At 55.6% G+C, this 26296-nt stretch overlaps 1 protein-coding gene across 4 annotated transcripts; it reads right to left on the bottom strand.

The window, feature by feature from the left end:
* Positions 1-469: 469 nt before the first annotated feature.
* KCNN1 (potassium calcium-activated channel subfamily N member 1) lies at positions 470-24718 on the bottom strand. 4 transcript variants are annotated; one of them, XR_010655730.1, is made up of 11 exons: positions 24532-24718; positions 19648-20130; positions 18861-18956; positions 16188-16606; positions 15696-15704; positions 13109-13250; positions 9076-9186; positions 8404-8506; positions 4101-4109; positions 3791-3860; positions 470-1075 (listed from the first exon to the last, which is right to left on the bottom strand). XR_010655730.1 is itself a non-coding variant. In XM_065873473.1 (10 exons), the coding sequence occupies exons 1-10, from the start codon at positions 20047-20049 to the stop codon at positions 821-823; spliced, it is 1641 nt and encodes a 546-aa protein (XP_065729545.1). The 4 variants fall into 4 exon arrangements, 3 of the variants coding, with proteins under 3 accessions (XP_065729545.1, XP_065729548.1, XP_065729546.1); XM_065873473.1 differs by lacking the exon at positions 24532-24718 and having other exon boundaries at positions 821-1075; positions 8379-8506; positions 19648-20049; XM_065873476.1 differs by lacking the exons at positions 15696-15704; positions 24532-24718 and having other exon boundaries at positions 821-1075; positions 8379-8506; positions 19648-20091.
* Between the last annotated feature and the right edge of the window lie 1578 nt (positions 24719-26296).

Raw genomic sequence — 26296 nt, 5'->3', positions numbered from 1 at the left:
CTCTGAGTCTCCCCATCCTACCCTGGTCAGGTTCTGGTGAAGAGTCAGTGTGATAATTTACATTACATTGCCTGCATACAGCAGGTGCTCAATCCATGTCCACCGAAGACTGAGTGGCCCTCCTCACCCATGTCACTTCCCCCACTGGACCATGACCCACAGCTCTGCTGGCCCCTAGTGGGTGCTCCAGCAAAACCAGCTGGAAGGAAGTCCTGACTTTCTGCTGCCTCCTGTAGGCCAGGGCTGGGCCATGCTCTCTGCAGGGTCCCTCAGTCGGTGTCAGGTGGGACCAGCGCAGATGTCCTCAGGGAGGTGTCTCTGAGCTCAGGCCCGGGAGACAACCTGCCTAGGATGGGGATGGGGATGGGCTCACCTTGACCCCACATCTGGTCTGGAACCCCAGGGCCGGGTATCTACTCCCCACGTTGTGATTATGAGTGTCCCCCAGCCACGCACAACAGGCAGCAAGTGGGTGGGTCCTGCTTTATTTGGAACTGGCAAGGACCCCTCTCCTGGCTGCTCCGCACCCACCGGGAGCCTGGGGAGAGCCGGGGGTTGGGGGTGGCAGAGGACCAGAGGAAGCTCCAGGCTCTCCCAGCTCCAATCAGGGAGGAAGCCAGTGGTGGCCCACCCCTGCCCTTGCCTGCCGTATGGCCCTGCCCTCTGCCCGGACAGTCTGGCGGGCCCCAGTCCAATCAGCCCAACTCGGTTTCAGCTCCTTGAACTCCAAGAGGCGCCACTGTACAGGGCTTCTTGGCTGGCGTGGAGGTGGCGGCCACACGATGGCCAAGATGGAGGAGTCTGGTGGCAGGCAGAGCCGTCACCCACAGTCTGAAGGGGCCGTGGGTGGCCGCCGGTGTGGGGGACTCCGAGCCACCTGGTCCAGTGGGCCGGAGCCAGGCCGGGGAGGCAGGGGTGGTGGAGGCGGGCGTATGGCTTGGGCGATGAGGCCCGGCAAGGCCTGCAGGGAGACACCCAATGCATCCAGGCGGCTTTCAAGGGCAGCCAGGCGGGCCTCAAGCTCCTCGTGCTGGGCGTGCAGCTCGGACGTGAGGTTGTACATGACATTCTGGGTCTGTCAGAGACAGGGAGGGTGGGAGAGAGAGAGGGAGGGGTGGTTGCAGAGAGATGGCAGACCAGCCCCGGTTGGGTGGCGGCCCAAGTGAGGAGCAACTGTGAGCACACCCCCAAACCAGCCAAAGGCATCTTGCTGGGCCCCAGGGAGCGGTGGGAGAATAGGCGAGGGGAGCGGAGACACAGGTCTTGAGTGCCAGGCTCGGAGCCAGCAGACCAGGGGAAGGTCAAGGGAGGTCTTGGGGCCCAGCGGATGTGACCAGAGTTGCCATGAGGGGATGAACTAGCTGCATGGCCCGTAAAGCCAGAGGGTGGTCTTGGGTGATTCTGGACTGGTGTTGCTCCAGGCTGGGGACACGGTCGAGGGGGAGGAGGCTCGGTTGTGAGCTATCCCCTGCTTCCCACATTCGACTGGGGAGGGGATAGAAGTCTGGCGGGGGAGAGGTGACCACCCCAAGAATCTGACCCTATCACAGACCGGGCAACACGACAGCCACAACAATTATATTACAGCAGGTGGTGGGGCATCCCTGCCACCTCGACTGCTCCCCACAACCCAGCAAGCAGGGGCTGGTTCTGCCACAGTCCAGATGGGCCCGGGAGTGTCAGTGGGTAGGCGGGACACGCAGAACAGCCCTAGTTGCAAATGCCGCTCTAACCACCAGGTGGCGCTAGACCACCGTTCCGAGTCTCAGCCCAGCTCCGCGCAGTCTAGACCCCCAGACGGACCGCAGCTCACCGCCCGTCCTGGGCCTCAGATGCGAGGGCTGAAGTGTCTGTGCCACACCCTACCCCACCCCAACCTCTCGATCTGTGGCAGGGAGGCATGTCATCCACCCCACAGCTCCTTCTTTCCGCACTGTACTTGCAGCCTCTCCCTTCCGGTCCGAAAGCCTTTACCTGAGCCCTGCCTTCCACCCTTTCCTGTTACTGGTAGGCCAACCCCATCCAAGGATGAACAAAATGCCTCTGCCCGCTTCCCCCCACCCCACCCCCGCAGGGCTGCAGACCCTCACCCCAGCCTGCCTCAAGGGGTCACACAGTCCCCCGGGGCCAGAGAGTAACATCTGGAGGCATCCAGCCCTTGGATGGTTCTTTTTTGGCTCTCTCTGAGGTTTAAACTTTTATTAGAATATACATTTTGTTTTTGTTGGAGAGATACAAATTAAATCAGCAACCTTGGAAAGCATTAAAATTTAATATTGGAAAACATTTTAACCTCGTTAAATTAAAAAAAATTAGAAACCCTATAATCCAATCCAGTGAAAGGCTTATTTCGAAGCCTTCATTAAATGTATTTTGAGAGGAGTATACTGCTGTAATTATAAGGTTTAAATAACTTTTATAAATTCACATTTTAATCATCTGTACTAATGAAGGAAGTGTGATATGGATAATCCAAACTATAATATCTAGTACCTGAATTTTTCAAAGGCATTCGATATGTATTTGGAGCTGTAATCTCATATGACATCAAATTAGTTGGCCAAGGATTTCTACATGCTCTTAGGATTATGTTCTTTCTACTACCGATTGAATTATTTCTTCAGGCTTCTAGAATATGTTTTTTCCTCTGTAATGTTCCCTTTCAAATTAAGTTTATGTGGGTTAGTATTAAATTATTATTATTTTTTTAATTTTTTGGCCACTCTGTGCAGCATGAGGGATCTCAGTTCCCCAACCAGGGACTGAACCCCTGCCCCCTGCAGTGGAAGCGCAGAGTCCTAACCACTGTACCTCCAGGGAAGTCCCCCGTTAGTATTTAATTAAATTGCATTGGAGCCAATTTGCAAAGTTCACACATGAACTATTTATGAAAGGGCAAAAGGGAGTTCAGAAGAGTGTGACAAATATTCTGAGAGCTTGCCCAACTGAAGTTGAGTCAGTTGACATATCTTCTAATGGATGAATAAAAAGCGGGAAACTGGATGGGACCTGACATTAGAACCAACAAATAGATCCATTTATAACACACACCGATCTTACAGAGCTCTTGCAATCAACTTTAATTTCCTGAAAGATGTTTAATTGCTATACAAATAAGCTTTCTCCTGATGCTATAATCTGAATTTATAACCCTAGCAAAAGAAATTTGTTTTTCTCTTAGATATTAGAGCTTGTATATAGATGACATTTCTAAATACGAAAGTACCGCTTCACCAATTTAGCCCACTAATTACATATTCTTATTAAAACTTTTTATTAGCTATTAATTAAAAATGTAAAATAGCTGCCAAAAAAAAAAAAAGGCTGACAAAAATTGGGACTTCCCTGGTGGTCCAGTGGTTAAGACTCCACACTTCCACTGCAGGGGACGTGTGTTCGAACCCTGGTCAGGGAACTAAGATCCCACGTGCCGCATGGTGTGGCCAAGAAATTAAAAAAAATAAAACGGCTGATAAAACAGCTGCCAATGTTAAAAAGTAAAGATTTTACACACAGATGTAGATTTCTGGCATCACTCTAACAACTGGAGCCTCTGGTCACAGTGGACCCCTGCAGACAGGGCTCTTATTCCCTGGTGGCTGGTCCCTGCCTGCCCTGCATCACTTGCCTGGGTCACCTGTCTATACCATGGGCACCAGCCCTGTCCCTCCCTCCCTGGCAGGAGCTGGGCCTTGTCCTTTACTGAACATCCCTCATCCTCCTCTGAGGGAGGGCCTGACCAACTCCTTCTGGACCAGGGGGCTGCCCCACCTCACCCTGCCCTGCTCACCTTGGCCAGGTCTGCGAGCGTGTTGGTCTGGTCATTCAGCTTCCCTTGCTCAATCTTCACACTCCGGAGCCTGTGGGACAGGTCGGAAGGTGGGGTTGTGCAGAGGCTGCAGTGCGGTCAGGGTTCCTCCATGCAACCACCCCACCCAGAGTCACCTTGTGGGATATGCAGTGGGGGGTGAGGGGCAAGTTGGAGGTTAGCCCCCTTGCAGCCCGTTCCCTCCTGGCATGCAGGGGGCAGCAGGGCCTGGAGGGCGGTTCAGCTACCACCCACAGTGCCCACATGCACTAGCCCCCAGGAAGAGACTTACTTCTGAGCTCTGGCAGGACCCGGCGGAGCAGGGAGAAACCACAAGGCAATTTTAATCTCAGCACACCTGGGCAGCCCATGGCCAACCCTCCCACGTGCGCCACCCCAGGGCCAGGCTGGGGGCCCTGGACGGCGGAGGGGCTGCTGCCCTTGCTCTGGGGAGAGGTCCAGCCTCTGAGGGGGTGGTACCAGCCCTCAGGGATGCATCCTCCCTCTGCCCCCTCCCTCCAGCAGTGCCTCACAGCAAATGCAGCTGCCTCCAGCCCTGCAGCCCCACTGTGTGCCTGCCTGTGCCAAGCTCCTGGCCCTGGAGGTGACATTTAGTCCAGAAAACTATGCCCATACCATTTCCCAAAGGGGAAGTCAAGGCTCAGAGGGGCAAAGCCAGTGCCCACTGGCATCCTAGCAGGATTTGCACCTGAGTCTGCCACTCAGCCTCTGAGACCTTGGCCCCCTGGACAAGCTGCCTATGGGGCTGGTGGAGGCGGGGGTTGTCCTCACCCCTTCTCTCCACCCCTTCTGTAGCTAAACCAGCCCAGGGAGACCTTTCCAGGTAGGACTCTCCTTTCCTCCTCACTAGTCCAAACTCAACCCTTGCACACCCACATGTGATAGATGCTCGGAGAGGCCCCTTGGGGCCCACCCATGCTGGGTGTTGCCAGGACCCCTGAGAGGACCCAGCCCTCGGTCTGGAGAAGTGGAGGTGGATACAGACACCCCTAGCCCTGGAAGTTGGCGGAGACTTGCTAAGGAGCCACTGACATGCCTGCCCTGGGCAAGTCATTCTTGGCATCTCTGGAACCTTCCTGTTACAGGTTGAATGGTGTCCCCCCAGAAGATATATTGAAGTCCTAACCCCCAGAACCTCAGAACGTGACCTTCTTTGGAAATAGGGTCTTTCCAAATTTAACTAGGTTAAGATAACTGGTGTCCTTATAAAAAGGGGGAAATTTGGACAGACACATACAGAGGGAGGACAATGTGAAGATACAGGGAGAACATCATATGAAGATGGGGGACTGGAGCAATGCTTCTATAAGCCAAGGAGCATCTGAGGCTACCAAAAGCTAGGAGAGAGGCCTGGAACAGATCTTCCCCTAATGCCTTCAGAGGGAGAACGGCCCTGCCGACACCTTGATTTTGGACTTCTGGCCTCCAGAGCAGTGAGATCATAAATTCTGTTTTAAACCACCCAGTCTGTGGTACTTTTGTTAAAGTAGCCCTAGGAAATGTGTACGCTTCCCAAACCTATGCTGTGTTCCTCAATTTGTCCTCTCCAAGACCACTGTTTCCTTTTCACTGGCTGCTTATACTGCATTCCCATCATGGGGACTCTCCAGCTCAAGAAGATGCCGTGGCTCCCTCATACCTGCAGGTGGTACCTCTGGTCTCCCTGGCACTGTGCTCATTCCCACCTCCCCACCTTTGCCCAAACTGTGCACACTCCCTGGTATGCCTGCCCACCTCTCGGTTTCCTACCCAAATCCCATCCACCCTTCAGGCCCTAGTTCAAACTTGCTTGATTTCATCAGCTGTCCTCATAAGGCCACTGTTTTTTTGGAGGTGTTCAGGGGGACCTAAGGGTGAGCGAGGTAGTCCTTCCCCAGAACAAAGGGACACAGGTCACTCACAGAGCAGGTGCCTTCTCCACAGACCTAACTCTCCTCAATTCCTACCCTCCAACTTCTCCCAAAGAACCTTCTGGGACATCCCTTGGGGCAAGGTCTAGAGCAGAACCATGTCTGTGTCCCCCATGCCTGGCACACCAGCTGGTGCAGGAAATGTTTGTGGAATGACCAAACGAACATATCGAGGGTGGTAATAACAACAACAACAACAGTTCCCGTTTTCAGAAAATACTGTGTGACAGGCAGGTGCAGACAAATCATCTGGTCACCCCAATTGTTTGATCCACACTCCATTCCTGGAGAAGAGGCATGTCACCATTGTCTCCACTTTACAGATAAGAAAACGAAGCTTGGACTACTGTAGTCACCTGCTTAGGCCCCACAGTTAGGTGGCAGAGACTAGATTGGGACCCAGTGGTCAGTAAACAACTGTTGAAGGGTCAACAAGGAGGGCCTTGGGGTCTTATGAGGAAATAGGACTAACACCTGGGCACAGTGAAGTCAAGCAGGTGGGGCACCAACTCCTCTCCCTGCTTCATAGGTGATAGGTGAAGCAGAGGTTGGGGGTACCATGTGTTACTGACTGCTTGCTCTATGCCAGGAACTATGCCAGGCATTTCTGCACATTACTCCATTTAGACCTCCCCACAGTCCCATGAAATAGGGACTGTTATCATGAGAAATTAATCCAATCATAACAGTAAACACAATAAATGTAAATGGACTAAACTCTCTAGCTAAAAGACACGGATGCTAGGGGCTCAAGGAGACTTTTAGAGTGATGAATCTGCTCATTATCTTGACTGTGGGGCTAGTTTCATGGATGTATACATATGTTAACACTGATCAGACTGTACACTCTAAATAGCTGCAGTTGACTGTATGTCGATTATACCTTAATAAAGCTGTTCTTTTAAAAGAGGCAAAATTATTAAATAGGATTAAAGTCAAGCTGACTGAGCTTCCTCTCCCATGGCCTGATCTCGCTATGGTCACACTCCATTACCCTCTTGTGCCCCAGGAGCTGACCGTCCCAGCCACACCCTGGGGTCTCCCCACAATAAGCTTCCTGGCTCTACCGCTCACACCAGGGTTCTCTGTGCTGCCTCTCATCTCTGTTCCCTATGGGTGACTTGGTTGCCTTCCTGTTGTACTAGTTCAGACCCTAACATTGTTTGCCTTGCTTTCTGGTTCATCAGCCCCTGAGTCTGGCCTGAGAGTTCTTGGGGCAGGGATCCATCTGATTTTCCTAGGGAAGCCCAATTGTGAATGAGGTTTTCCAGGATGTAAGAGCTGGGAATGCATGGGCCCATTCTGAAAAGTGCTTAAAAACACATTTTTTTTCTATTTTAAATCAGCTACTATGTGACTCAACTGTAATTTATATGTGAGTGCCCAATCCCACAAGATTTGGAACTGTTTAAATTCTAGACTGTGTACTGTCCCATACATCCTATATGTAGCTACTGAGCATTGAAATGTGGCTGGTCTGAATAAAAACAGGCTGTAAGTGTAAAATACATACCGGACTGCAAAGATTTAGTATAAAAAACTTTCTAAAATATCTAATTAATGATTTTTATATTAATCACATATTAAAATGATAACATTTTGGATATATTAGATTGAATAAATATATTAAAATTAATTTCAACTTTTAAATTATGTATGTGGTTCACATATTTCTCGTGGACAGTGATTGGCATACTATGGTCTATAGGCCAAATCTGGACAGCTGTTTGCTTTGGAAAATAAAGCTTTATCAGGGCATAATTACACCCATTCATCCTTGCTGTCTTCCTGCTACAACAGCAGAGTTGAGTAGCTGTGACAGAGACATTTTGGCCCACAAAGACTGAAATAATTAACATCTGGCCCTTTACAGAAAAAGTCTGCCAACTTTGGCTGCACATCGGACTCACCTGAGGAACTTAAACTCGAGCTCAGGCTGTATCCCAGACTCTACTGTAACCGGTGTTGGGTATGGCCTGTGGGATTTTATTTTTTAAAAATTTTCAGCCACGCTGTGAGGCTTCTGAGATCTTAGTTCCCCAACCAGGAATCAAACCAGCACCCTCAGCAGTGAAAGCGTGGAGTCCTAACCACTGGACCACCAGGGAATTCCCAGCCTGTGGGATTTTAAAAAGCACCCCCACGTGACTCCAATGAGCAGCCAAGATGAGAACCACTTGATTAAATAATTCTCAGGAAAAAGGGACAACAGAGAAAATTAAGTAATCTCTAATTATCCCACATGATCACATGAATCAGGCCACAGATTTAATTCTGAGCTTCCTGGAAGCCAAAGCAAAAAGGGGAAATTGCTTCAGTGTCCAAGGGGAGAGTCGTTTTGGCTATTCCAGAGAATAAAATATGCTACCTGCCACTATGTTGGGGGGTTTGCATGATTTATCAGAGGTGACTGTTCTGGACAAGTGCTGGGTCCATCACCTGCCTCCCTCCAACCAACCCACTATCCCACCCAGCACAGAAGCTGCAGGCCCCAACCAACTGACCACCTGGCATGGGAACGGCCATGATGTGGCCATGACAAGCTGTCTGGCCTAGTCTGCAGCCTCCTCCCCGGGGGCCAGGGCTGCCTCCGTGCCAGGTGGACACAGAAATGCAAGTGGGAAAGGTGTTGGACTTACTGATGGATGGCTTGGAGGAACTTACGCTGGTGTTTCCGAACCCGGGCGTGGTCTGGCTTTTTCACCAGCCTGGTGTGTTTGTAGATGAGCCACGTCTCCCTGAGAACGTTAGCAGCGGCGTTTTTTACCTGAGGCCAGAGAAAGAACAGTTCCTTAGAGTAGCACGAAACTATGGAAGGCTCTGGAAACCTCCAGAAACTCCTGGAAATGCCCCTCTGGGGTCCTGGGACTGTAGGTCAGGACCATGTTTACACATCCACATCTGTGCTGTGTGTGTGCACGCGTGTGTCTGCCTAACACACACCACTCACCATGGGCCAGACCCTTTCTACACAACTTGCAAATGTTAACTCAGTGGATCTACACACGCCAGTATCTCTCTCATTTTATATGTCAGGAAACAGAGGCACAGAGAAGCTGACCTGCTGAGTTCATCCGGCTTATAAATTGCATCTGGTTGCCTCACCACGAATCCCTGACTCTTGCTGAGGGGCCCGTGACTGGGCTGTGACTGGGCACAGAAGTGGGCACCTGTGCACAGCTTAAGGGTGTTCACATGGTGGTACAGCCCAGGGCAGTCTGGGCACACACAGGCAGCGCGGCATGACCCGTGGGCACGTGTGCAGAAGTAAGGTGAGGAGGGTCTGCCCTTGAGGACCAGAAGGCGAAGTGGCTGTGATGGGGCTGGCGTCCTTACCCGCTTGGTGAGCTGAGTGTCCATCATGAAGTTGTGCACGTGTTTCTCTGCCTTGGTGAGCTCCAGCTTCCGGGCCACCACGGCCACCACGAGCGCCGTGCAGCCAGCCCCCTGCATGAAGAAGGCGAGGGGGCATGTCAGGGTCCACCTCGCATGGGTTCCAAGTAGGATACCCTCCTTCCTCCAGGAAGCCCTCCTGGTTCCTCCCCCTCACATTTGCCCTCCAAACCTGCAGTGTTGGCAAATCCCATTTTCTGAGTTCACTGACTCCCAACCCCACTAGCTTAATATCCATCAAACGTCCAGGGAGCCTGTGCCATAAATTAGTTCATTTGACCCCCAACAACCGCGGGAGGTAGGACCGCTCTTATCCCCATTGGGCAGAGGGGGAAAGTGAGGCTCGGAGATAAGAAAAAGCACAAGAAACAGGCAGGATCTGCATGTACATTTGGGGCTGAGGCCCACGGAGGTGGGAGGATTTGGAAGCATTTCCATCCAGGCTTTGGGGTCTGGATGATGGGGACAGAGACCCGGCTGACATGTTGCTGACCAGTAATGGGGGTGGATTCTGCTGGTAGGGTCAGAAGGGTGGTGAGAAAGAAGGGTCAGGCCAGCTGCCTGCGGTGGGGGCATCTGCAGGAGGAAAGAGGCAAAGTATTGGTCCCAGGATGCGGGGAAGTAAAGGGAGGGGACATCTCCCCCGTCATGGGCTCCCTGCTCTAGCAACCACCCTCCCCAGTATGTTCTGAATGGCAGCCAGTCCCCCGGCTAGGGAAAGAGGCCAGAGAGGACTTGCTTGTCCACTTGGGGGCCACTTGAGAGACAGAAGGGCGGGAGTGAGGACCCGAGGGGGAGGGCAAGGCTGAGAGGTAGGGGTGGGAGGCAGTGAAAAGTGATGCAGAAGGAGGGCGGGAAGGGGGACCTTCTGCCACTGAGAATCAGGAGACGGGGAGCCCAGGACATCCAGGTGTCATCAGCCCCAGGAGTGGTGTGGAGCAGGTGGCAGGGGCCGATGAGGGGGGCCAGAAGGTGGCTCCCCACCTGCGCTGGAGGCTGTCTTTGGCACCGCATCCACCAGCTGCTTCCTCCTGCAGCTACTGCATACAGGATGGAAGGAAGGAAGAGACCTGGGCTTAGCCTCTGAGGGCCAGGGGAGTGGCTAGTTTTTCTTCCGGATGGAAGGAAACATTTATGGGGAAGGGTGGGCACAAAGTCGCCCCCTGAGGAGACCCCATCATGCATTCCTGGCCAGGACGAAGGTCTTGGTAAGACTCAGGAGTCTGTGTTCAAGAAAAGCCCTGTCAACTGGGGCAAAGAAACATACTGGAAACCTCCATGTGGAATGCTATGCCCCCAGGAAAAGGATCAGCCAATGACTCCGCACAACAGCATGGATGCCACGTCCGGCAAAAGACACTGAGTTCAGAGGAGGCCATGCTGGGATGCCTTTAAGTTCAAGAATGAGCAAATGTGTGCTTTATAAGCTATTGGAAGGGGGTGAGTCCGTGGGGCAGAGACTGGGAGGGGACACACTTGGGCAAGGGTAGAAGAGGAGAGGTCTAACAGAAGAATTTGAAGGTGGCTTAAAAGACCAATGTGTGGGGAATTCCCTGGTGGTCCAGTGGTTACCTCTGCGCTGTCACTGCCAAGGGCCCGGGTTCGACCCTTGGTCAGGGAACTAAGATGCCACAAGCCATGCGGTGTGGCCAAAAAGAGAGAGAGAGAGAGAGAGAGAGAGAGAAAGACCAATGTGTGGCTTCGTGTGATACCTGGGTGTGTGGTGACAGAGAAAAGCAAAAAACATCCCTGGGTGTAAACATTCCTGCACGTGCCGGGGGCGAGGGCCTGGAATGAGCCACAGGGTAAACACGGAACTAATTTTCTGGAAGGAGCCTCATCCCAGAGAAGAGAACATGGTTTTTCTGTTTCTCGCTGCGGGTTTTCTGGGTTTAAAGCCATCATCTTATCTGAGAGCTCTTTTTTTTTCGTTTGTAAAGTTCATTTGCCGGGGATGGGGGTAGGGGAGTGGATTGTGGCCGATCTTTAGTTTTTTTCCCTTCCAATCTCACAAAATAACGTAAGCAAACAGGCATAATGCCTTTTAACTGAGAGAGTGTCTAGGTCAGCTTGTCCAGGAGAAGCAAGGCCCCAGTGGGGGCCAGAGGAGGACGTGGACCCCCAGCTTGTGTCCAAAGAGGAGGGGACAAGAGGTGAAGAGGGGAGAGAGCCACGGGCCTCGGGAGATGGTGACAACAGGGTCAGTCTACATTCAGTGAAGGGGGCTGGGAGGAGCCAATGGAAAGACAGCGCTTCCCTCTGCAGGAGGAAAGGAAACCATGGTGGGGATGGCCTAGTACTTTTCTTTCTTTTTTTTTGCGGTACGTAGGCCTCTCACTGTTGCAGCCTCTACCGTTGCGGAGCACAGGCTCCGGACGCGCAGGCTCAGCGGCCATGGCTCGCGGGCCCAGCCGCTCCGCGGCATGTGGGATCCTCCCAGACCGGGGCACGAACCTATGTCCCCTGCGTGGGCAGGCGGACTCTCAACCACTGCGCCACCAGGGAAGCCCAGCATAGTACTTTTGCAAGGACAAAAGCATCTCTCTATGAAGAAAAGGAAGTGGCCTGGGACGGACGCTGGGGGGAATCGGGTTGGTTGACCTCCTTTGGCTTGTGGGTGTTCATTGATTTTTTTTCACAAATTGAAACCGAGCAGGGGCTCCTGGGCAACAGAAGCCTTTGGAACAGTTGCTAATCAGAGAAGGGAGGGGAAGGGATGCAGAGACAAGGAAGGAGCAGCCAAGAAACCATAGTGCAGCCTTGGGGCAGGTCCTGGCTCCACCTTAAAGGATGCATGTAAGAGTATCTTTGAGGTCTTCTGCAGAACTAAGGCCCCCAGCAAATGGAAGATGAACTATTTGATGAACCAGTCTTCATTCCAGAGAGAAGGTCATAAGTTTGATAACCTCAAGAACCACAGAAGCTCATCAGATCACCTGAGGCCAGATTAAAGGAATGCAGGCCCTGCACACGCTCTGAACCTTAGCAGCTCCGTCCATGAACCATCATATAAAACTCCTCACCAAATCCTCCCAGGTTGGGACACACAGTTTTGAGGGGCATGAGCCTGCTGTGTCCCCCTTTGCCTGGCAAAGCAATACAGCTCCTTTTTCCTACTTCACCCCAAACTCTGACTCCAAGATTTGATTCAGCACCAGTGCCCAGAGGCTGAGTTTTCGGCATCAAAATGAACATGCTAACTGGGGGCTGGGGAGAGGGGTTCCCTACTGCACGTCGAACAGTTCATAATTCAAAACATGGAAAAGCACTTGTGGAGATGCAAGAAACCTGGAGAGAAAGAAGGTTCCAGAAGGAGAGGATGGGCAGGGAACCTAATGATCAAATCAGGGTAAAGGGAAGGCACCAGACGCCAAAGTTTGCCCATACAAGCAGGCGGACTTGAGAAGTCTTTAGGGAAGAAGCGGTGCTGCCTGGGCCCACAGGAGTCACAAGAGATAAACCTTACACCCAGGGGCTCAGTGGGGTGCTCAGGACAACCCGGTAGTCAGGGAATGATGGAGAATTGGGCTGTGATGGCAGGGCTCAGAGGGTATTGACTGGGTATCCGAGGCATTCATGACTCTAGGCATTTCCTATAAATGAACGGACTCAGTCCTTGCAACAAGCAGAGGGAGTGGCGGAAACCGAGGCACAGAAGCATCAAGCCTGTTGCCCTGGATCCAAGGGCTGTGAATTAAGCGGGCTGCGGAGCATAAAGGGGCAAAAATGACTCTTGGTTCAGAGTGGACCACAGCATCTGGACTGGAGAATACAGTGGAAGCTACATATCTAGGGCTGGAAGAACCCAAGAGGAGATGTCCCCGGGGAAGCCTGAGGGTGTCTTCTGTGTCACATCAGAGGGAAGGAGCAGGGTGGCAGAGGGGTGGGCTGACACAGGGAGGATCTCTGAACAGGTCCACCTTGAGACGGCGTGGGCTCCCCATCAGTGGGGATGTGCAAGGGCCCTCGCCCTTACCATGATGCCAGTGAGCAGGCACACGCCCTTCCCGCAGTAAGTGTGGGGCACCATGTCGCCGTAGCCGATGGAGAGGAAGGTGATGGAGATGAGCCACATGGCCCCCAGGAAGTTGCTGGTCACTTCCTGCTTGTCGTGATACCTGGGGATTGGGGGGAGCCAGGGAGGGCCCAGTCAATCCACACTGGTCCCTCTGCTTTCATCACACCCCCAGGAAGGCAGGGCCCTGGGTCTACCTGGCTGCATGGGGGCCTTGACTGCAGGGAGCTGATCACTCTGGAGGCTCAAAGTGTCCAGGGCACCACAATAGGGCAGGGTGGGGGGATGGTTAGTGCCAGGGGCAGCCCTGTGGTCCTCCTGAGGGTACCACAGGGCAGAGGGCAACCACTCCTTCCCAGCATCCCTTCCAACCTTCTTTCACCTGACCCCCAAGCTGCTGGTTATTGGGCAGAGAGGGGTCCACATGTGGGTGACGTACATGAGCGTGCGCACATGAGGGGGCATGCACATGTGTTCACGCATGTGCACACAATCCCCCTCCCAAAGACAGACACACAGAGGCGAACACGGGTGGCCACGGGCACCAGAAGCGGCAGGAAGTAGAGGCGAGGATTCAGGTCAGACACTAGGAAGAACTTCCCCAGCCAGCAAGGTCCCAAGGAGGGAGGAGGACCCTACGGGGAGACAGGACCACACCCTGGGGCTTGGGAGTATTAGGAAAGTCAGTCTGCGGAGGGCAGTTGCCCCAACCTCGGGCCTGGGGTTCTCCTGGCAGTCAGGAGGGAAGGGTCAGCTTGCATGGCACTGGGGAGAGGCCCGGGACTCAACTTTTGTTATTCAGGGGGACAGACCCCAAGGCTTTGCAAGGACATGGTTTTGTCCCAATCCCAGGCTGTGTGGCCTGGGACCCTGGCCACACAGGCTATGAACTGGTTCTACCTATGGTTAGCCCAGGCTAGGGGACTAAGGGATTGGTTCTCTGGGTCTGGGGATGGCTCAAGGTTCTGCTCCAGCTCAGCCCCCTACCTGCAAAGCCCCTCCAGCTCTGGGAGGTCAGGAAGCCCTTTCCAGCTGACCCCCTCCTTCCTAGGCCACAGGGGCAGGGCAGGGGGAGCTGGCGGGTAGAGCTGTTCCAGGCAGATGGGGCTGGGGTCAGGGGCTCAAGATAAGGAGATGGAAGCCCAAAAGGTGGGAAGGAGGGTTGGAGGCCTTCCCAGCAGGTCTGGGCTTTGAGAGTCCCTGCCCCACTGGAGGGTCGGGTGCCATTCCAGGCCCCTTCAGCCTGGACTTCCAGGCTGCTTGCTGGACAAGGGGGACCAGGGACTGAACCCCATCTTTCACTGAGGTATGTGAGCCCCAAGCTGCACCAGCTTCCACCTCTCAGGAGACCAGGGCTCCACGCCCAGGAGGCAGGAGGAGTGGGGAACCCATCAGCCATCGGGGGAGGCTCCAGGCCCAGCTGGAGCTATGGTGGGTGCTACAGGACCACCCAGGACCAGGGAGTGGGGGTCATGCAGGAGGTGGGGTGGGACAGAGCCACAGGGGTGGAGCGAGGCAGGCGAGAGGGCGTCAAGCGGTGTCAGAGGGCTCAGAATTTAGGATTGGCTGCCCCCCCGGGCCCTGCCCTATTCCCCACCCGTACCAGGCACCCCTGCAGTGACCCAGCCTGGACCCCAGGAATGCCTGATGCAAGGCACCCTCTCCCACTCCCCAGATCTCAGTCCTGAGGTCTGTGGGAACTGGCACGGGGGCACATTAGGGGTCCAAGGAGCCCCTGTGTGATCCTCAGACAGTAAACCTTGATGACAGAAAGAGCTAGGCCCTCACCCCCATCAGCCCGACATCAGGCTGAGGCAGGGGTCATGGAGGGGGCGCTTGAAGGGGTGAGGACTGGGGATCTGGGGGCAGGTCCAGCCCAGGAACCTCCCAGGAAGCCCAGTCCCAGCCCCAGCTAGGCACAAGGCAGGAGAGACCCCTTCCCAGACAAGGCACCCCCATGCCCTGAGAGGTCCAGTGGGGCCCCTCCTTCTCCTGGAACCACTGGGGGTTTCTGGAGACAATCAGGAACTAGGCCCTCAGGGATGTCCCTTTGCCCCTCAGAGCCTCAGTGTCCTCATATATAAGTCGGGTAGATGGCCCTGCACCTTCCAAGGCTGTTCAGAACAGACCCCTTACGGGGCTCTTAAAAGCTTAGATGGGTTTCTCGTTCACCCCAGACCCACTTAACTCTCCGAAGGAGCTGTCTGAACCCCTGGGGCCAGCTGCCCCGACAAGGCACCAGAGCTAAGTAAGCTCTTCTCCCCTCTTCTCCCCACCACTGCCCCGCCTTGGTGACAAAGACCCGAGGGATGCCATGTGCACATAGCCCAAGAGTGGCTTGCCTCCCGCTATCCTGGGCTTGACCCCAGACCCACCTGCCTGGCGGCACTGGGACAGTCTCTCCGCAGGGCCCTGTGGGCTCGGGGCAGGTCCCAGCCACTTGCCTCACCTCCCCACTCCCTCCCCTGGTGGCAGCTGATCTTAAATTCCTGGTGGGCAGGGCAGCTGGCAGCTCTGCACACATAGCTCGGCTGAGGGTAGGACTCACATGTTTTCCCTACAGTCCGGTGGGGCGGGCAGAGGGGAGAAGGAGAGCAGGTTAAATTGTGGGGGGGATAGGTGGATGGGGGGAGGTCCCTGTTCCTGCTGCCTCCGCCACCCTGGGCCAGAGGTTGGGCCAGTGGAGGGGCCCCTGGGGGAGGGGGAGGAGGAAGAGGGATGGGGTCCTAGAGGGGTGCGGGGTAGGGGCTGGAGGGGAGTGGGGATACAGGGCTGGAGTCCCAGGGATGAGGGAGCTGCACTTGAGGGACTGACACTGAGGCCAGGAACTGGGTATGGCGGGGGGGTCGGTCACCAGGGTCAGAATCATGGGGATGGAGTGACGGCTGCGGGGAGGCCTTGGATGTCTGAAGTCGTGGGTAGGCATGGGGTTCACCAGGGTCAGAAGTCATGGGGACAGAGTGATGGCTGGGAGAGCCCTGGGGTCACTAAAGTCGTGGGTGGGCATGAGGGTCAGTGGGATCAGGGGTCTGGGGCGCACCTCTCACAGACCCGCACGGTCCAGGCGGCGATGATCCAGGAGGAGATGCTGAAGACGAGGAGCACGGTGCCCGGGCAGATGGTCATGAGTGTCTTCATGACGAAGCGCGTGTTGAAGGTGATCTTGTTGAGGGCGCCGATGCTGCGGCTGGAGGCGTCCGTGAAGATCCTGCTGTGCAGCAACATGACACGGCCCAGCAGGTAGAGACGCAGGAACATGGGCACAGACAGCAGCACGTCCACGTCGGCCTCGGCTGCTGCCGGCGCGTACGTGAAGGCTAGCCGCGCTGTCCACGTGAAGCGGTAGTGGCCGGGCACCGGGTGGATGGCGCACACGGCCAGCTCCAGGGAGATGAGGAAGACGCGCTCGCACGTCATGGCGATGCGCCAGTCGTCTGCCCCGTTGTCCACCATGAACAGCTGCGGAGGTCAGGCGGGCGGGATGAGGTGGGCCTCGGACACGAGGCCAGGCCCCGGAGCAAGATCCCAGCGGAAAACCCCGTCGGCTTTTACAAGAAACACGGCCTCAAAAGCAAAACTCCCTAGTTCTCAGGGTCGGCCACAATTCAAGCTAAATGTGGCACAGATGTTTCCCCAAAAGTCAAACACAGAGTTACCAATGACCCAGCCATCTCATATAGGCGAGAGAGATGAAAATGGTCGTTCAAACACGTCCTTGTGTGCACGCAATCATAGCAGCACTATTCACAGGCACCCAAAGTGGAAACAACCCAAGTGTCCATCAATGGATGAATGGATAAACAAAATGTGGTCCTTCCACACAATGCAACATTACTCAGCCATAAAGAGGAATGAAGCATTGACACATGCTACAATGTGGATGAACCTTGAAAACATTAAGCTGAGTGAAAGAAGGCAGTCACAAAAGGCCACCACTCGGGAACAACGAGGCAATGTTGCCACCACAGTGGGCCTTGAAGGTGGGGCATTGAGCCAAGGAAGACCATACTCCAGCCTTCAAATCTAACGGAATTTGCGTGGCTAGGTCTGAGAGAAGTGTAGGACCTGCCACCCCTTTCTTCTTTCATATTTCTCCCTTCTGGAACGGGAATGTCTATCCTATGCTTATTCCACCATTGTATTTTGGAAGCACACAACTTGTCTAGTCACAGTTGGAGGAAAATTTTGTCTCAGGAAGAACAGTACCTCGAATCTCACCCATGTCTGATTTAGATGATATTTAAATGAGCCTCTGGACTTAGAGTTGACGCTGGAATGAGTTAAGACTTTGGGGGCTGTTGGGATGGGATGAGTGCATTTTGCATGGGAGAAGGACAAAGATTTGCAAGGTGGGCCAGAGGGTGGAGTGTTATGGACTGAACTTTGTCCCCTCAAAATTCATCCGTTGAAGCCCTAGCCCCCAGTATGACTGTATTTGGAAACAGGGCCTTTAAAGACATGATTAAGATTAAATGAGGTCATAGGAGTGGGGTCCCAATCCTACAGGACTGGTGTCATTTTATAAGAAGAGGAAGAGATACCAGGGATGTGTGAGCACAGAGCAAAGGCCGTGTGAGGACACAATGAGAAGGTGGCCGTCTGCAAGCCAAGGAGAGAGCCTCAGGAGAAACCAACCCTGCCAGCACCTGATCTTGGACTTCCAGCCTCCAGAACTGTGAGAGAATACATTTCTGTTGTTTAAGCCACTCAGTGGCGGTGCTACAAACACACAGTGCTTCATTCTTTTTTCATTTGGCTGAATAGTATTCCATTGTACGGATGGACCACATTCTGTTTATCCATACATCAGTCAGTGGACATTTGGGTTGTTTCCACTTTTTGGCGATTGTGAATAACGCTGCTATGAACATATGTGTACAAGTTTTTGTGTGGATGTAGGTTGTTGTGTCTCTTGGGTGTGTAACTAGGAGGGGAATTGCTGGGCCATAGGGTAACTCCATGTTTGTCTGTTTAAGGAACTGCCAGACTGTTGTCCACAGCTGTATCTTCAGAACTGCTTCCTTTAGTTCAGGGGTCACTGTCCCCCTCCCCCCAACCCCCAGCCAGATCAGGGACCCCTCCTGTGTGCCAGACCCTGGGTGCCCCCCGACAGGTCTACATACAGTGCAATGCAGGTAGGATTTTCCTACACCCATCTCCTGCCATACTGTGGCTCCTTGAGGTCAGGGGTCAAAGGCCAGACTCAAGAGCCACATCTGACACCTTTTGGTGTCCCCAGGCCTTGGTGCCAGCCTGCTGTGGTAACGCCTGCCTGACAAGCCCTGAACTGGGCTCTCCAGGAGCCTGACCAGGTTTTGATCAACCCCCTGAAACAGGAGAATAAACTCTCTGGCACAAGATAAATCTTTCAAAAACAGGGTCCGATGGACTAGGAAAAGGAGCCTGGTGCTACAAACACTGGACCCCCATGGCTGCAAAACCTCAGAAGACCCAGGGCTGTGAAAACAACCCACGTGCAGAACCCCAGCCCACCTCCTGCTCCCCCACTGTTGGTGTTCTTTACCAAAGAGTCAATGAAAATTAAAATGAAGATATGCATTCCAAGGAAATTTAGTGATCTAAACAGTGTGTCTCCACAGAAGTCCTTTTTTTTTTTACTATAAAGAGGCTACTGATACTTTTATGTCTTAGAGGGCTGGGGTCCCAGGTGGCTGGGGGAAGGGGAGCTGCCCCAACCCCACTGGGCACTGACCTGGATCTCCCGGGCGTGGTAGAGGACGACCAGGCCCAGCAGGATGACGGTGGAGAGGCTGATGAGACATTTGAGTGCAAATGAGTACAGGGACTCCTGGACAAAGAGAGAGGGCGGGACAGACACTGTCAGGGCAGGCAGCCCTCCTGACCCCCCACCTGGTCGCTTCACTCAGAAAGTGAAGCTCCGGTCCTTACTCCTCAGGCCTGGGCTGAGAGCAAGGTGGGCCCAGCACTTCGGCTTATAAGGCCTGGCTTCACATGGGTACAGCACTCTACAGTTTACAAAAACTGACCTCCTGCAGACGTAGCGCTTCCCAGTTTACAGGCTGACATGGCTCTCACCTCCCTCTGTCCTCACATCCACTTGGGGACCCATGCATGTAACCTGGTCCTGACCGCTCTTGAAAAAGGGAAAGCTCTTTCCCTGCTCCTCGTGCAGCCCTTCTCTGGGGCTCCCCCATCCCCCCGCCCCCCCCCTCCCCAGCTTGACCTTGGGAGGCAGCCCCATCCCCACCTTCAGCCAAGGTGCAGCCCCTTGTTGCAGGGCAGAGGGAAGGGGCTGGAGGCTTCTGGGCCCACCTGCAGCCTTCCTGCTGCCCCCACGGGGTGGACACAACAGGAGGCCCAGAGGCCCCCACCTTCCCACCTCCAGGGACCCCTCAGCATCCCCCACCCCCCTCTCCTAGGGCTGATGTGGCCCCCCACCCCGTGCCCAAGGGGTCTCAGGGAGCCCAGTGGGACCAGCAGGGCCTCCCTGGGGTGCCAGGGGGAAGGGCCACACCTACCTTGCTGTAGACCCCCCAGGACAGCTCCGTCTCCGTCACCATGACAACAATGCCGAACATGCCAAAGATGAGAGCGTAGTCACTGAGACGCTTCCGCTTCTCAAAGAGCGCCCGCCGGTGGCCCAGACGGTGGCCAACGCTGGGGGGCTTTCCTGAGCCCCTCTGCCTACCCGCCTCATCCTCCTCATCATCTTCCTCTTCTTCCTGGTCCTGGGGCTGCCCCCGGGGGCTGCCGGGCGAGGGCTGGGCCGGCTCACTCTTGGCTACCACCACCTGGATGCCTGGGCCATTTGGAGGCTGAGGCGGGTGGCCGGCCTCGGGGTCCGGAGGGTCTCGGCCCAGGGCACCCAGCCCGCCACCCAGTGGCCGTCCCCCAAAGCCATTGTGTCTGTGGCTGTTCATGACTATGTGGGTGCTGGGGTTGGGCTTGCTGCCGGCCACCCGGGGCCCGGCATGGCTCAGCAACTGGGCTCCCGCGCTGACCTGCAGGGCATGAGGGACACGGTCGTGTCAGGGCCTCAGCAACGGACCAGAGGGCTACGGACCCCACCCCAGCACATTCTGAGGCTGGAGAGGCCAGGAACCGACTGCGGCTGACACGTGGATTGGCCACTCCAGAAACCTGCCTATGTCCCTCGTCTGCTCCAAACCTCCCCATGGCTCTCCAGTGCCATTGTAGAAAAACTCAACTTCTCACTGTGTCCAGGAGGCCTCTGTGGTCTGGCTCCCACCCACTTTATCCTTCTCACTTTCCCCAGAGTCACTCCCTTCCAGCCACAGTGGCCTACCCATTACCCGGCAAGCTTGGTCCTGCCTCAGGGCCTTTGCACCTGCTGTGCCCTCTGCCTGGAACACCCTCCTACCAGACCTTTGCCCACTGACTTTTCTGTGTCTCCGGGTACCTAGAACAATGCCTAGCACACAGATGGCATTCAATAAACACTTCTGAATGCCTCAAGGTGGAATCTGCTGGCTGGTTTGCCTGGGAGGACTAGAGGCCGTGTAAATGAGCAGCTGGGAGGTGGTTCCAATCCAGGCTTGTCTCCTTCTGACCTTCAGGCTCTTGGACAAGTTAATCTCACTCTACTCCAGTTCCTCCCGTAGAGCCGTCCAAAGGCCTGAACACACTTACATAGTCACGGGATACGGTCAGGGGAAAACTGGGGACCACGGCCATGGCTATGAGACCCTCAGCTCCCTCCTGTTTAGATGGAGGGAGGTCTGTGATCTCCAAACACATTCCAGGACCAAAACAGCAATCCAGGATTTAACTCTAAGATCCCAGAATTGATGCTACAGGGTCTTGGGAGACGTGCTTGGCCCGGTCCTGTGACCTCGGGCCAGACTCAGTTTCCCCACCAAGGAAACTGGCTACCAAGGAGGAGACTGTCTGATCTGCCCCCTGCTCCTGCACAGGGCAGTGTCCCCTGGCGTCACATGTAAGAGCAAGGACCTTGAAGACGATGACACGCACATGATGAGGCCGCCTGGAGTCCAATCTCCTGGGTCCCAACTTGCCAGATCCTCCCCTGCCACCCCCACCCCCAGCCCACTCTCTCACTCCCCACCCCTGCAGGCACCCCCTGCTGCCACCACAGCCTGCGTTTACTGAACACCTACTACACGCCAGGCTCTGTCCTTTGCACAGATTTTTCTCCTTAATCCTCACAACACCCCCAAGAAGAGGGTCCTGGGATTTGGCCAGTTGTACAGATGAGGAAACTGAGGTACCATGTGGTGAAGGGACCACCTTCTTACAAGGCAGATTCTGAACCAGGCTGCCTTGTGGGATTCTCCCAAGAAGCCACGCAGTGGTGGGCTGTGGGCCAAGTGTTGTCCCCTTGGAAAAGGCCAAGCTGGCATGTGCTGGGGGCCCAGGAAAGGGGGCTGCGTGCACAGAGAGGACACCTCCCTGGCCCTGAAGCCATGTTCCTGGGGGTGACAGGCTCAGAAAGTGTCACATCAGGACCTGCCAAGATGAGCCATGTTGCCAGGCGGGACAGGGGTGACCTTGGCCAGGGCACTACCGCATGCATTGCAGAACCACCTGTGCCTGTGTCCGTGCCCCGCCCCAGGCAGTATCTGTCCCACTCACTACATGTCCCCAGACGAGGGTGCCAGCACACAGTAGGAACACAAGAAACATGAGTCTTAGAATGTGTCCCACTTCCATCCATGTCACCTGTGACTTGACGCGTCACAGTTTATAAGAGCTGGCCCCATGTGGTCCCAGGACGTCACAGATTATATGGGCTGATCTCCTGCAGGGCCAGCACTTCACAGTTTATAAGGCTGACCTTGGCCCTGATCTCTCTCTTCGTTCTCACAAGCACTCAGGTGCCGCTCTCCTCTGGGCTAGAGCCCCTGCTTGCCACCTGAAGGGCTGTCAGCTGCTAGGCAGGGCTAAGAGCTTGCCACCAGGACACACACAGCGGCCCCAGACCCTGCCCTCGCCCAAGACACAAGGAAACCTCAGGCACCCCTCCCATCTTCCCTCCTGAAAGTGCAGAAGGCTCCTGCCCAGGGCTTGGGGAGCAAAGGCAGGAGAGGTGGTGGCCTGGCAGTCAGGACCGGAAGCGGGTGGGAGCGGTGCAAACGACCTTCCAAAATGCACCGATGAAGATGCAATTTGGGGATGTGACTCAGCCGCCCAACACACAGGCCAAATTCGGCCGTGTTTCCGCCATGCTCCTCCTTGCCTGGCAGCCGTGTCCTAACGTGTCCTGGGCAGGGAGGGGGTGGGGTAGGGCATGTGAACAGGCGGCAGGTGCCTTCTGGGAGGGCCTTCTTAGTGCCCATGTTGTTAGTGCGGACCTATTGCTTATTGCGGGCCAAGACCTTGATGAGAATTACCACGTTTAATCCCTATTGCCACTCAGCAAGGCAGGTGGCATTCTTACTCCCATTCTACAGAGGGGAGACAAGGCTCAGAGAGGTTCAGCACTTTGCCCAAGGTCACACAGCCAGGAAAGGCAGGGACTAAGTTAGTGCAGTCTGGGGGCAGTGGATGGCAGGATCTGCCTGGGTCCCTCTTGATGAGCGGCTGTTTGGAAAGGGAGCCAGCCTGGCCCTGTCCTTGAGGGGCCACAGAGCTCAGAACACAGGCATGGTGACTGTTCCACCCCTCCCACGACCTCATAGGAAATGGAAGGACAGAGTGGCCTGCCTGCGATCCCACAGGAGAAGGGGGCAGCCCGTTTCTAAAGACTGGGTGGGACCCTAGGGCCCTGGGGACAAGAGACCCCACCCCTCCCCAGATTCACCTTCCCCTCCCTCAATGCAATCTGGGCCTAAAGCTAGGGTCCCCGGGACCCTCAGAGATTTCCCAAAGAACCAGAAATCCCTGTGAAACCCCAGCCAAGGTTTGGATGTCCATGAAAGGGTGTGTTTTTCTGGGTGAAGGCCCTGGGTTCTCCAAGGAGTTCCTCTAAAAAGCAACAAACATCCTATGGGCTGCATTTGGTTTTGAGGGTTCCTGGAATTCCCCAAATTGTCTAACATGTCTGGGGCACAAGACCTCTGTTCCTTGAATGCTGGGGTGAGGGGATGAGCAAAACCCCGCCTTCGTGTCCCATCCCACGAGATGCTGTGGGAAACCTGTAGGCCGAGCAGGGCCGGGGGGACCCAGGAGGGCTCTTGAGGAGCGGGCGAAGGTGTGCAGAGAGCAGGGAGCAAGGAGGCCGACTCCTCTGAACTGTCCCACCCAACAGGAAGAGAAAGAAAATGGCCAGACCCGAAAGGCCCTCGAGTGAACTCTTTTACAAATGATGGGTTGATTGCAGAGGGACCTTTGGGTGTCCCGGCCAGGACGAAGTCACTGCCACTTCCTCATTTACCTCTTTAGTAAAGGGGCGTCTCGGTGCCATCCCAGCAGGGTCAGTGGCCACAATGGAGTGAGATCTCATGTGGAAAATGCTTAGCATTCAGCCATGGGTACGCCTGTTGTGGTGACACTACCGAACACTGTGATCTGTCCTTCAGAGCTGGACCAGGAGAACGTGACCCCTGCCCATCAGTCTCCAAGGCAGAGCCTCCTTGGGGCAAATGCCCACCCCATTGCTCCCAGGAATCATGGCCAGAGCAGCACGTGGTAGAACCTTCCAGGATATGTGGGTGAATTGTGGGCTGTGTGTCCCTGCGGAGGGTGGGGTAGGACCCCAGGACACACCTCCACCAGCACTCTTGGGGCCATAGCTCTGCAGGGTGGACAGGATCTGTTCGTCCTTCCAACCCCATGGGCTGCCCGACAGTGGGTGCAGCAAGTCGTTGGCTGACTGCCCCATCCCTTAGGCATTCCCCCCATCACCACCCGTCAGGAACCTGCCAGCAGCCAACAGGGTGCAATTAGCCTGCCCTAGCCTGCTGTCCCCAGTGCCCTCCACTCTGATGCATCTCCATTAGCATCTCTGGCTCACCCCCAGCCTTCAGCACTCACATTTGTGGCCCCACCCTCCAGGACAGCCCAAGCAGTGCACTGTGCTGGGTACCCAACCTCTGTCCAGGGAGAGCTGGGGGACCCGGCTTTCCGACCCCTGCCGTGCTGCCCCTAATGGCTGGATACAGGGGCCAGTGGTCAGGGTCTCCTTCCTCCCATTACCATCTCAGTCCTGGGTCACTGCCTCCACCCCGAGAGCTCCCCCACCGTATCTATGGAGTCTAGAGACTCACTGCTCTGCCCCCGCCAAAGTGAACCCAGTACCCTCCCCCTCCAGGATGGGGGTCCGTGAATCTTTACTCACTCGGGCAGTGCACATACACACATTCCCCCCGTCGCCGTATCCCCTGGGTTGCGGACCCCACGGAAACCCTCCTAGTCCCTGCCCAAAACCGCATCTCACTCCGGGACATGCCGCCCTGGGTGCCCCTGCCCATCCCACTCAGTACCTGCGGGACTCGTCTTGGGCAGGCGGACGAGGCTGGAGGGGAGAGGGTCCCGCGCGGCCGCGGACCCCCAGGCAGGGGCCGGGGACGGGGTCGCGGGCGGGGCGGGCAGCAGCGGGCGGGCGGGAGGCCCCGGGGCGGTGGGGCCGGGGGCGGTGGCAGCGTGCGCATCCCCCGCCGCCCTGCCCACGGGCCCGGCCGGGGGTCGAGCGCCCGCCCGGGCAGGGAGAGGAGGGGGCGGTGCGACGCCGGCGGCGCAGCCGATTGGCCGAGCCCGGGTTGGCACCGCCCCCGGCGACCCCGCAAGCCCCGCCTCTATTTAAAGATCCCTCATTTCCCCACTTCCCCCTTCGCTCCCCAGCGAGCTGCTGCTCCTCAAACTCACCCTTGCCCCGCGCCGTGGAGAGGACCTTAGCGAAGCGAAAACTCCCGACCTCGACAGCCTTTGAGAACTAACCACTCCTTTTCCAGAATCAGGTCCCCAAACTCCAGCCACCTCTCAACATTTGCGCGCCTGGGGGCTGATCACACCACGCACTTGCTGAGGGGACAACTTTGCAAAGTGACTGGACATCTCCCTCCTGAAATGACCTCATCAAAGTCCTCTCCGTGTGGGGGAGTCTTGGGGTGGGAAGCAGGATGTTGGCAAGTAGAAGATGCCTCGGAGTTGGGTATGGGGGCTTCCAGGGGTGGAGGGGGGTGTCTGCTGGGGCAAAGGTAATCTTCTTTGGAAGGAGAGAGCCCACTCAGACTTAGCCCCCTCCCCCAGTCCTAACTCCCCAAACCAATGCCAGGATGGCAGAACAGCAGGAGACTATTTTGGGGGTCCCGCAAATGGTGTCCCTTTCCCCTGGCACTGAGGATGGCCTTGGGCAACATTCATTCAATGTCAATGGCAGCTCAGAGGAGCCGTGGGGACTGGAAGGTGGGGAGCCCTCACCTCCTCCTTTTCCAGGCAGCCTCACTACCTCAGCCTCACCCTGTCCCCACCCTGTCACCTGGGTGACTGAGTCTGGCTCTGTCCTCCCCGGCCCAGGGGCTCCTGGGGGCAGCAGCTTCCCCCCATCTCTCTCCCAGCCCCCCATCTGTTTTATTCCTGGCCCTGAGCTTTGGACCAGGTCAGGAACATCTGATTGCTCATCACTGCCTGAGGGCAGCTGATCTGTTTTGTTTCTTCTGCCGTACCCAGAAAATAGCTGAGCTGAATGAATAAATGAGCGGACAGCTGCTTGGGCAGGGGGTAGTGTCCTGGGGCACTGAGCACAGCCAGGTGATGGCCAGGGGTCAGCAGATGGGACTCCTGTTCCCTCCTCTCGAAAGCCTGTTCTTTAGCCCAGGCTGTCGGGGACACCCTGAAGAAGGCCTAGCCATGGTGACAGTGCACAGGTCTGTAATAGGTGGGAAGTAGAGGCCTGGGGACCACCCATACCCTGCTGTATCCACAGGGGCTCCAGGAGTGGGGTTGTGGGAACCCTAAAGGGATGCATTCTCAACCATGCTCCATCCTGCATCCCACTCATCCACTCACCAGCCCCCCATCCCAGGCCTCCTCCGACTCCCCTCAGCTCATTCCAGGCCTTTGCACTTGCTGTTCCCTTGCCTGAGCCACTGGGGGCTCTTTCTAAAGCACAACAGTGATGGAGCCACCCACATCTCTCTCAGGGTCTGGCACACATCCTTGTGCCGCATTCAATGCCCTGTCCCCCGACAGCCTGAGCCTGCCCCCGTAGGGGTTCCTGCCCCACGAGAAGCATTCTCACCGTGCCTA

Source organism: Phocoena phocoena, chromosome 3 (genome assembly GCF_963924675.1).
Source record: "Phocoena phocoena chromosome 3, mPhoPho1.1, whole genome shotgun sequence".
In the NCBI taxonomy this organism is placed as follows: Eukaryota; Metazoa; Chordata; class Mammalia; order Artiodactyla; family Phocoenidae; genus Phocoena; species Phocoena phocoena.
Note: the sequence above shows the minus strand (reverse complement) of the source record. Positions and strands in the feature narration are given on the sequence as shown.